At 45.3% G+C, this 12247-nt stretch overlaps 1 protein-coding gene across 2 annotated transcripts in view; it reads left to right on the top strand.

Annotated features, from left to right (window-relative positions):
* KIF26A (kinesin family member 26A) overlaps positions 1 to 12247 on the top strand; it is a 154332-nt gene that overhangs the window by 127953 nt on the left and 14132 nt on the right. For both annotated transcript variants that reach the window (XM_081908363.1, XM_081908362.1), the window contains exons 6-10: positions 6501 to 6710; positions 9080 to 9173; positions 10535 to 10797; positions 11066 to 11249; positions 11749 to 11908. In XM_081908363.1, coding sequence (XP_081764489.1) covers positions 6501 to 6710; positions 9080 to 9173; positions 10535 to 10797; positions 11066 to 11249; positions 11749 to 11908 — 911 coding nt within the window. The remainder of the gene's footprint in view (positions 1 to 6500; positions 6711 to 9079; positions 9174 to 10534; positions 10798 to 11065; positions 11250 to 11748; positions 11909 to 12247) is intronic.

Raw genomic sequence — 12247 nt, 5'->3', positions numbered from 1 at the left:
CAGGCGAGTGTCAGGTGGGTGTCACCTAGCCAGAATGGTCTTGCGGGCCAAATTGGGAAGCCTGAATGGGCCCATGGAACAGATGTCCCCCACCAGCAGAATAGTGTCAACAATATATAGTGTTAAAAGTCCTTCTTTCTGATTACCCTGACATCTCAGTTTAGTCATTTGGTGACTTACTACTTTGTGTGACACAGAGATGCTACCTCTGGCTTAAAGGTAAAGGTAAAGGGACCCCTGACCATTAGGTCCAGTTGTGACCGACTCTGGGATTATGGCGCTCATCTCGCTTTATTGGCCGAGGAAGCCGGCGTACAGCTTCCGGGTCATGTGGCCAGCATGACTAAGCCGCTTCTGGCGAACCAGAGCAGTGCACGGAAACACCGTTTACCTTCCTGCCGGAGCGGTACCTATTTATCTGCTTGCACTTTGACGTGCTTTCGAACTGCTAGGTTGGCAGGTGCAGGGACCAAGCAACGGGAGCTCACCCCGTCCCGGGGATTCAAACCACCGTCCTTCTGATTGGCAAGTCCTAGGCTCTGTGGTTTAACCCACAGTGCTTACCTGCCCTAAATGCCTACAAGACATTTGGTATCAGGAAAGATGGTATCTCAGGCTTGAGTTTGCAGGGCGAGGGACCAATAAATAGCTTGCAAACAGGCTCTCCCAGTTTCCTCACTTGCTGCTAACGCCAGTTAGCTCAGTTGGTTTTTATGTATATTGCCCTGAAAGTTTTATATTGAAGAGCAACACAGAAGTCTAAACAGAAAACTAGCAAACCAGACTGGTTCTCCACTAGCTTGCGTTCAGCTCCTGTCAAGCAGTACAACAGAGCTTTATCTGCAGTTATGTACAGTCATGTAGACTTCATTTTTGCTAGGGATGAGGACTGATGGCTTAAGCCAAAAGGCACATCTGATTTAGGTCCTTTTTTAAAAAGGCAGAAAGAAGGGAACTTAAAGCCAAGGAATATTCAAGTGTGACAGAAAAGGTCACCATATGTTTCTCTTCAGATTTTAATGTTTGTCAAATGCACAGATGGAGATACAGATATATATGGTATACAAATACATGCTCTGAACAAATTTCGACAGACCTCTTCAATATCTTTCTGTGACCGCGATGGTGCGAATGAAATCATTTTGCAGTTCTCCAGCCCTTGGGTCTCCAACATGGTGTTCTTCAGATGTCGTTGGACTGTACTTCCCATCAGCCGCAGCCAGAAAGGCTTGTGGTCAGGGATGATGGGAGTTGTAGTCCAACATCTTCTGGAGGTCATAACATTGGTTACCCTTGCCCTAGCTCTTCAAAAAGAGTGTGTGGCTAAGTAGCCTTATCCTCTATGAATTTGTTCTATTCACATGGGGCTCATCCACCTGGGAAGGTAGCTCCATCTAGGAGAAAGAAAACCCTTTCAAAGCCGCCAAAGTTGGTGGCCATCTCTGCCTCTTGTTTCATCATTTCGGAAAGTAACTTTTGAATTCTTTGCACATGTGTACACCAGAAGCCAATTCAAACTCATTTTCAGTGTTTTTGTGCAAAGTCCTCAATTCTCTCGTTCTCAGATGAGGTCACTTGTTCTTGTTGCACAGGAGAGAAAAAAAAAGTTTTTAAAAAACGCTTAATTAAGGGAATAAAAGCATTTGAATACATGGCAGGTGTTTTCATCCCCTTAAATTTGTTCAGTCATCAGTGTGCATAACTGAGATTGCATACTTGTGAGAGCAGAGGGGAAGGGCAAGGCACAATGAATTATGAAAATTAGGGGCTCGGTGTCAGGATGATGATGACGCATCCTGTTTTTACTCCTCGAAATTGCTAGCTTTCTGCCGCTGACTTTGCAAGTGTATAGCTTTTTCTCAGCTCCCCTGGATGCGGGTGGTGATGTCCTCAGGCGTTCAAGTCTGGGCTTTTCCTCTTGTTCTTGTTGACTGGGCAGGTTGTGGCCTCTAGGGGAATCACCTTTATCCCTAGGGCGATGAATTGTGATTGAAACACTTTAATCGCCCCCATGGTTATGGGCCTGTAAGTCTCTTAAAAAAAAGTTGTTTTCCCCTTGAGATGTCCTTTTGATCTCCTCCTCACCTGCTTTCCTCCACCCCTTCTCACGGCCTCACATCTCCATGCAGAGAGCTAGAGGCAACCCCAGGAAAATAGAGACAATGCCTTACACCCACAAAACCATGGATTCTGCTGCCATTTGTAGTTGTCTGGCTACTTCCATGTTGCTTTGTCTGAGAGACACAATAGAGAGCAGATAAGAATTGGGGGAAGAACAGCAACACCTCTGGGCTTTCTGGGCTGGCCCCCAAACATTTTGCTGTTTGGGGCTAGGGCTGGGCAAATTCATCGGTTTTGGTTCTCTCAGTTTCTCGTTTTCCCTAAAATTCAGTTCTCCACAATTCTGCTGCAATCTGTTGAGGGTTCTTTTTTCTTTTTTAAAAATCCTCATGAAAATTCTTCAACGTAACTAATCAACAGGTTTTTGGTTTCAGTATTAAGTGCAGCTTTGAGAAATATGCACCAAGCCGTTTCCCCCAGTGGCAAATATTTTTGTATGTCATTTCCCCTAAAATTATGCACATATGTGCACTCTAATATGTGCATTTTTGTACACATTACTTGACTGGAGAAGTTGGAATTGGACTCGTTTTTATTTATGTTGTACATCCTTGTCCACCCCATAAAGCTTACGGAGATAAGAGTTAATTTTCTTGCTGCATTTACACACAAGACAGCTGAGTGGGAATTATGGGCTGGCTTAGTTCTTCAAAAAGGGATACTTAGGAAGTGAAAACAATCCTTCCAAGAGTCAATCCTTAATTCTAGATAGGAGACACCTTCCCAGTGCTGGGTTCTGGCAGGTATTAGCTCAAATAACTCCTCAGGACAAAGGTCCGTATAGTTAAAGCTGTGGTTTTCCCAGTAGTAATGTACGGAAATGAGAACTGGACCATAAAGAAGGCTGATTGCCAAAGAATTGATGCTTTTGAATTATGGTGCTGGAGGAGACTCTTGAGAGTCCCATGGACTGCAAGAAGATCAAACCTATCCATTCTGAAGGAAATCAGCCCTGAGTGCTCACTGGAAGGACAGATCCTGAAGCTGAGGCTCCAATGCTTTGGCCACCTCATGAGACGAGAAGACTCCCTGGAAAAAACCTTGATGTTGGGAAAGATGGAGGGCACAAGGAGAAGGGGATGACAGAGGATGAGATGGTTGGACAGTGCTCTTGAAGCTACCAGCATGAGTTTGACCAAACTGTGGGAGGCAGTAGAAGACAGGAGTGCCTGGTGTGATGTGGTCCATGGGGTCATGAAGAGTCGGACACGACTAAACGCCTAAACAACAACAAACTCCTAAGGAATATGTTGGCCTGGTTTCTTTCCTCTTATTCGCTTGGAATTTATTAAGATTATGATTATAATTTCTGTTTCTGTTTACAGGCCTAACATAAGAGTATAGGAGCCATTATGGGGAGACATTTTAGGCTCTGGGTGTGAAAAGAGTCAGCTTGGCTTACATCCTTCCGTATGGCCAAGTGATTGTTTTTAAGACACTACAGCAAATTGCTGATGTTGAAGGTAACATTCTTCTTAAGGTCAGGATGGAAATGTGATTACCTTAGCCACCATCCCACACTAACTATAAAACTCAGTGCAGATAAACACAGTTTACCGGTGTATTTGGCTGGAGAGCCAGTGTGGTGTAGTGGTTAAGAGCGGTGGACTTATAATCTGGTGAACCGGGTTCGCATCTCCGCTCCTCCACTTGCGGCTGCTGGGTGAGCTTGGGCCGGTCACACTTCCCTGAAGTCTCAGCCTCACTCACCTCACAGAGTGTTTGTTGTGGGGGAGGAAGGGAAAGGAGAATGTTAGCCGCTTTGAGACTCCTTAGGGTAGTGATAAAGCGGGATATCTAATCCAAATTCTTCTTCTTCTCCTCCTCCTCCTTCTCCTCCTCCTTCTTCTTCTTCTTTGACGTGTGCTTGCTGTTTCCTTCTAATTCGGTGCGGTTTTGAAGTGGTGTCCTCTTCTTTGTATATTTTTGCACAGAGAGGAGCGTTTTCCTGCCCTCTTGGCGATATGTCAAGGTCGGAGGAAGCTCTCTAGCATCCATGCACTGCTAGGAGCTTCACGCAGCCTTGAATGTGTCACCTACAATACACTTCCCCCCTCTTTGAAGCAACTGCTTCTTTTATTTTAAGGTTCGCTTATTTTCTAGGACTGTCTTTTCATATTCATATCAGCCTAGGCGCTGGGGGAGGCGGAGAAGGGAAAGAAAGCCAAACAGCAGAAGAATAAGAGGACCACTTTGCAGAGCTAACGTGTTTGAGTGATGTTGCGTTCCTGAGAGCAACATATATTTTTTTCCTAGCCAAGGAGGCCTCAGTAAATATTTAACCTCTTTGTTATTTGGAAAAAAGATGTACAGTGCTGCGTGCCAAGGAATATTTCTTGAGATCGATAAAATAAGCAGTTATATCTGGGCACATCATAGCGCTCTGAACTGGTGCTCCTCTTAGAACAGAGGGGAAGGGGGCAGCTAGAATGTGTGTGCGCTTTGGAGTTCCTGCTTACCCAAGGAAGCTGTTGTATCAGGGCAACTGCAGAGGAGATGAGCAGGGCTGGGCGATATATCAATATGTTGTCCAAAACGGGTTTGAAGTCCATATTGTGATATCAGTTTCATAATTTTTGACCTGGCAATGTATCAAGAACTCGTGTGTGTCTGTGTGTGTGTGTGATGCAAAAATCGCAATGTGGGGAAAACCATAAAGCCAGTCAATGTCTCCGCATAGCTCCATTATTATTTCAGACATCGTATATCGCAATGTTTAGCTCGTGATATATCGCAGTGTTGAAAACCTGATACTGCCCAGCCCTGGAGATGAGTTGGAGGAGTAACGACTATCGCAAATACTACCAAGACTGTAGGCTAGTTCACACTTGCATTTGCACAGCTTAATTTCTCCCTGCTTGACAACCATGTGCTTTTAAATGATTGGCAGCTGAGTGTGTGATCGCTCCATGGAAAAGCACGGCATTTGAAGTGATGTCAGTGCTCTACATACAAGGTTATTTCCCTGTTGCCCCATTCATTCTTGCAAGCCAACACTTGTCACAGTCTTCAGATGATAAATACGCGAACCTCCCTCCATTCTGTTACTTAGGGGAAGGGCCATAGCCCAATGAATAGAACAGAACAGTGTTTCTTGTGCTAGTCCACAGGCCATAGCAGAAGATAGCTCTGTGGTAGAGCATATGCTTTGCATTCAGAAGGACCCAGGTTCAATATCTGGCATCTCTAGCCAGAGCTGGAAAAGAACCCTGTCAAAAAGCCAATTCCAAGTGGCATAGATAGACAGTGCTATGCTGGCTGGACCAAGCAGCGTTAGAAACTTAAGATATACTGTATAATCTAGGTGCCAAATGGCTCCTTAAACCAGGGTTGCAGTCACCAAAACTGAATGCCTAGTTGTCATTGTGGGGCAGATGGCTTGAAAGCCATATTTTTCAATACAACTTCTGGGTTCCTGAAATTCATTCCGGTTGTGTAGATAAAATACAACAGATAGAATTCTACTGGATGTGTTGTTAGTGTCTGAAAACAGTCCAGATCCATGTATCACCAAGCATGCACCTCCAGATGGTGGAGATGTCAGGCGCCATTCTGGTGCCCTGGCATCTACACTTGGTCGCAAGTGGTCAGTAGCCAGGTGCAAAATGCATCTGGCACCCAGTGAATTTCAAATGCTGACCAACAGTCTGACTTCACTATAAGACCGTTTCCTGTGTGGGTGGTGAAATTGTTGTTTAGTCGTGTCTGACTCTTCGTAACCCCATGGACCAGAGCACGCCAGGCACTCCTGTCTTCCACTGCCTCCCGCAGTTTGGTCAAACTCATGCTGGTAGCTTCGAGAACACTGTCCAACCATCCGGTCCTCTGTCATCCCCTTCTCCTTGTGCCCTCAATCTTTCCCAACATCAGGGTCTTTTCCAGGGAGTCTTCTCTTCTCACGAGGTGGCCAAAGTATTGGAGCCTCAGCTTCAGGATCTGTCCTTCCAGTGAGCACTCAGGGCTGATTTCCTCAGGGCTGATTTGATCTTCTTGCAGTCCATGGGACTCTCAAGAGTCTCCTCCAGCACCATAATTCAAAAGCATCAATTCTTTGGCGATCAGCTCTCACTTCCATACATCTCTACTGGGAAAACCATAGCTTTAACTATACGGACCTTTGTTGGCAAGGTGATGTCTCTGCTTTTTAAGACGCTGTCTAGGTTTGTCATTGCTTTTCTCCCAAGAAGCAGTCGTCTTTTAATTTCACGACTGCTGTCACCATCTGCAGTGATCATGGAGCCCAAGAAATTAAAATCTCTCACTGCCTCCATTTCTTCCCCTTCTATTTGCCAGGAGGTGATGGGCCCAGTGGTCATGATCTTAAGTCTGAGCTCAGTTTTCGTTTGGAGCTAAACCCATGCATTTTTGACGACTTGCAGGTAAAAGTGATGGTGAGAATTTGCCCGTCGCAAGGAACACATGACACATCGGAATCCATGTCGTTTTTGAAGGTGGACCCGCGGAAAAAGCAGATCACACTTTATGACCCATCTACCAGCAGCCTTTCCAATGCTGGCCACCGAAGAGGAGCAGTAGCCGTCCCAAAGATGTTTGCCTTTGATGCTGTATTCCCCCAGGATGCTTCCCAGGTACCAGAACTGAGGATATAATGCTAATAATTTGGGTCGCTGCCGTGGCATTTTAATTTCAGCAGGAGAATTCTTCGCAGCTTTTAGGATGAATTTCCCCCCCTTTGAATTAGTTGGTTTAATTACTGGGAAGGCATGCTAATTAATAGTCAGTTCGCAAGGTCTCACGCTGTTTTAATTTAGCCCAGATGTGAAATTAAGAAGCAATATCTGTGGAGATAATTCTGCTCTATGAATACTTCCCTGCTGTACTTCCTTGTGTTATTTAAAGCAACACACACACACACAACCTGTGAATTGCAGTGGCACAGTTCACAATCACATGCCTCTCTAAGCCTCAGGTTCGGGAGACCATTTATAGATATTTTAGGAGGTATTCCACATCTATCACATCTTCAGGTGTGTTAGCTGAAAAGGACACAACAGAGCAGTGGTTTTTATGGTGTGTTTTAAGGGCGTGGATCATGTGAATTCCTAACCATGAAGATCACGGTTTCCAAACTTCAAACTCCAAAGCTCCAAAGCAATATGCTGGTATTCTAGCCCTTTCACTCCACCACTGTTCCTATTGTCCTCCATAAGTTGCAGGGGTAACTGAAAGCCTGTTGTACTCACATTGGTTCCCCACAACAATTTGAAACCTTCATCTCTCAGGGTTATTGTCACGGTATTATTTGTGCAAACCATAGTTTCCCCAACTCAGATGCACGGCAAACTGTGATTTGCTCAAACCAGGAAGTTAGGCTGGGCATCAGGGTGCACATGCAAGGGGAGGGAGGAGGTGGTGCATGAACCCCTGGCCCCAAGTAACTTGGCAGTGTCATCCACTTGATTAAGCAGAAGAAGAAGAAAGAGGAATTGGACTAAGGCAGGAATCCCCAAACTCAGCCCTCCAGATATTTTGGGACTACAATGTCTATCATCCCTAGCTAACAGGACCAGTGGTCAGGGTTGATGGGAATTGTAGTCCCAAAGCATCTAGAGGGTCGAGTTTGGGGATGCCTGGACTAAGGAAATGTTTGGGTATCTGACAGAAGTAGGTTGAGGCTAGGCGTAATGAGCCTTCCTCCTCCCCAAATCTCCCTTTGTAGGTTCCATGTATGCCGATGTCTCTCATAGCCATGGAGACCAGAAAAGAAGCTTGAATTAATTTTTTGAATTTGGGATTTGAACGGTGCAAAAAGATTACACTGTAGACTTCTGATTTCTGTCAGTTTCGAAGCTCTGTCAAAACCTCACTTTTTCAAAATGTTAAGCATTTGGCAAGCTTTAGTGTTTGACAGACATCAAAGGAGAGCATCTAGTTCTGCCATGTTATTTGATATCCCGACACGCAAATGGATTGGAAATGCAAGGCAACCCAAACTTCTCTGGAAGGCTGGAAGTAATGCAAAATGTGCTATAAAGTAGAAGCCAGAATGCAGTAAGAGAGCAAGTGTGAGTTGACTTGCACTTCTTTCCCCTGTGTCTTGTTTGAACTGGTGAGGTGTGCATTTCTGCCACGGGGGAATAGCACACTCCCTTCCCATATTGCTTACAAGTTTCCTAAGTTGCTTGGAAACCTTTCTGTCTAGCAACCAACTAAGTTCAAATTAATAGCAGGTGGCAACCAGTGCTTCACATACACAACATACTGGGGTTTTCATTCCCTGTTCTCTGTCTGCACACCCCTAACCCTCCAAAACTTACTTGAAGGTGCATGGTTGTGGGGCTGAAGGGGACAGAAGAGGAGGCTGTGTTGCGTTGGATATGGACCAATAGTAAGAATATTTTTTCGGGGTGCGGGGACATGACACAAACATCTTCCCCTGTAGACAAAACCCAAAAGTGTAGGGAAAGTTTGCACAAGTAACTCATTCTTCCTCTTTCTCATTATTTCCGTGCATTTTCCAAAATGCTTCCCCCCCCCCCGTGGGTTCCAATGGTTATAGTTCCCATAGCTAAGATAAAACGAGAGAACTTTCAAAATTTTAATTTGAAGCTCCGGAATCCGTCCGCTCATCCCCCCGCCTTTCCTAAGCCAATGTCTGGTGGAGCTCCTTAGCAGTGAAGCTGCTGCTTATTACTAAGAATGCATGGATGAGATATTATATTAGCCCTACGCTTCGATGGAGAGCATCTCCTTTGTTACCGAGGTCATAAAATTGATACTCCATGGGAGCTGGGATAATGGGATACGAAACTATTGTGGGCTTAGATAGTAGCTTTTATTAGAGGGGGCGAAAATGAGATGTAGACACTAAAATAATACGACTAATGCCATGAAATGCGCAACAACATTGTGTTTGGGTTTTTCCTCTCGTGTCAAAGGCATGGGAAAGCACATGCCGATTACATGCTCCGTGACGGGTTTCCAACTTCCCTTCTAGGCTGAGGTTTGTTCCGGAACAGTCGCAGAAGTAATCCAGTCTGTCGTGAACGGTGCAGATGGCTGCATCTTTTGCTTTGGCCATGTCAAGCTTGGTGAGCTCCCAAATTCATTACAGTTAATTACTATGTCAGTCTGGTAATTACATGCTGTCAGCCCTTGGAACAATAAACCTGGAGTATATGAATAGATTAGAATTTCTTTTTAATTAGCTTTGCAAACTTCTCCTGCTTTATTTTTGCATTGGGACCCTCCACTTTTTCTTTCAATCCATTGGTGGGGGGGGGGCAGAGGGAAAATTCAGCCACACACACGGAAACATACACACTCATTGCTTCAGGAACAGCTTTTTTTTTCTTTTTTTGGTAGGGAAAGGTGTGATAAAAATCAAAAGATCCATAAGGCTTCCACAAATTAATTGGCTGGGGGGGGGGGAGTTAGCCAAGACTGGGAGAAATTAATTGAGTTTAATACCTAAGGATTAATAATGACATACGCGAAAGGTACTTTTTACATCTGTTCTCTCCCATTGTCTCTGTGTTTGGAGTTATCTATAATCCAAGGTAGAGTGGCCCAACCTTTTATACCAAGTGGGCCACTAGACTACTTTTAGCATGGAACCAGTGGACCGCACACTGTCTTGTCATGCACACGTGAGGTTGGAGGGAAGTGAGGCCAAAATTTGACACCCCTGCCCAGCCCTCAGGTTGCCTGCCCAAAGCTGGTTAAGCTAGGCACCCAGCTTTAGGAAGAAGGTGCAAGGCTCTGGCAGTGTCCTAGAGCCCTCGCACGTCCTTCTCAAAAAACAGGCAAAGCTCCAACTAGCCTTTAGAAAGGAAAGGAAAGGGGAGCACTCTTAGACCCTGTCAGGGTGCGCAGGGGCCTCTAATGCTGCCAAAGACAACCGAAAAAGGCTTTGAGGGCCACACATTGGACCACCCTGATATAAGGGCATGTTCGAACAGGGATATTTTTTCTGATTCCTGAAAGACAGATAGTTTCTTCTTATGGCTGACTGCCAATCCCTCAGATGCAGAGAGCTGCATGGGCGATGTAGTTATGGGTTGTGGAGTTCACGGTCAACCCCCAATCATCACAGCCAGATGGGCAGGGTATAAATATATTATTATTATTATTATTATTATTATTATTATTATTATTATTATCTCTGTCCATCCTCTCTGGGTGCAGAGGAAGGCCAGTGAGGTGTGTGGCCTGGGTAGAGTCTTAATAGGTGAACAGAGAGGCCTGGCATTTGGCCCCTGGGACTAAGGTTCTCTATGCCATGAGCCACACAGGAAGTGCAACACAGGAACCTAGAGGGACAAAGAGAGGCAAAATGGAGAACATCCCTCGCCTACTTCTTTCTCTTCAGTAAGAAGAACAGTGCTGATGCGCACACCCGTTGCCTTCCGGATGTGCTTGATGATTATAAAATTTCCGCTTTCCCTTCCAGGCAAATCCTACACAATGATTGGAAAGGATAACTCCACCCAAAGTCTCGGCATTGTTCCCTGTGCCATCTCGTGGCTCTTCAAACTAATCAATGAGCGGAAGGAGAAGACCGGCACTCGTTTCTCCATTCGAGTGTCTGCTGTGGAGATCAGTGGGAAAGATGAAAACCTTCAGGATTTGTTAGCTGAAGTAGCCACCGGCAGCCTTCAGGACGGGCAGTCCCCAGGGGTCTATCTGCGCGAGGATCCGATATGCGGAACTCAGGTATGTGAACTCAGGGCAGTTTTGAAATTCTGGTTTACCCTTGTTCCCTGGTTTATTTATATAAATGTTTTTAAGAATTCCTTTCATCTGACAACAATTCTCACCAATTTTAAAGACGATACTTTTTAATTGCTTTCCCCCCATTTTTAATCCCTAATCCCATAGTGTACATATTTGCTTCCGTTAGCACCCTTGAGGCTTGGTCTGTTCAGAGAGGGGGGGATCAGTTACCCCGTCTTAATTAGTCGTTTTCTTGTTTATATTCCAGCTTCAAAATCAAAGCGAATTAAGGGCCCCAACAGCAGAGAAGGCTGCTTTCTTCCTCGACGCAGCCCTGGCAGCCAGGAGTACGAGCAAACCCGAGTGCAACGAAGAAGATCGGAGGAATTCGCACATGCTCTTCACCCTCCACATCTATCAGTATCGCATGGAGAAAGGCGGAAAAGGCGGAAGTACGTTGATCTGTCTCACATTTAATTCGTACTGCCTTCGCTTATTTTAGAAGAGTGAATCCATGTGGAACCGGATTAATATTAGCCAAGAATTCATTTTGCTGGGTTGGGGCAATTGTACGCCTTTGCAGACAGTCCCATCTGCTTGGCCAATGGGATTTTGAAGGAAGTTCTATCCCTTTCTTCCAACAAGCTCTTCCCTTTGACATACCCTTGCACCTTTTCAAGTTGGTTCCTGCTGTATGAAAGTAAGCTGAGTTCTTTGGGAGCCGTGACTTAAATACCGACTGCCCATAGAATTTGGTGCATTGGTCAGCTAATTCTGCCTGTTCACTGAAGCTTTACATCACCATTTAATTCCATGATGGATGGCCATCTGTCATGGATGCTTCATCTGAGATTCCTGCATTGCAAGGGGTTGGACTAGATGATTATCTGCCATTCCAGCCAGGGTTGGATCAGCGAGCATTGTGTAAGTGGTGTTGCTGTTGCTTTTCAGTGTCAGGCGGACGCAGCCGTTTACATCTCATTGACCTGGGAAGCTGTGAGAAGGTTCTAAGCAAGAGTCGAGATGGAGGGGGCTCCTTCTGCCTGTCTCTGTCCGCCTTGGGCAGTGTCATTTTGGCCTTAATCAACGATGCCAAGCATGTGCCCTACAAGTAAGTGCACTGTTCTACCCATGTGAAATTCGTGGCCTCTGACCTGATTTTCAGATTGCTTTTCAAAGCCTTATCACCTACCTATAGTCCAGGTCAGATGGTGCCGTAAAGGTGTTACACTGTTGGACGTTACAGCCTCAGATTTAATTACTTCCTTCTCCAAGCAGTCAGAAAGGATTCCGCTGTGTCCGGATAATGTCCACATGTAGCTGCTTCCTGTTATTTCTTTCCCCCGACCCCCCAAGAAAACCTTTCCCCCAAGTCTCTTGTAAGGTCAGCGTTGTTTTGTTCCTTTTAGTATGAAAGCAGTGTGAAAATAGCACCGGTCTTAACAAAGAA

Source organism: Podarcis melisellensis (assembly GCF_964234715.1).
Source record: "Podarcis melisellensis genome assembly, chromosome: 1".
Classification (NCBI taxonomy): domain Eukaryota; kingdom Metazoa; phylum Chordata; class Lepidosauria; order Squamata; family Lacertidae; genus Podarcis; species Podarcis melisellensis.
Note: the sequence above shows the minus strand (reverse complement) of the source record. Positions and strands in the feature narration are given on the sequence as shown.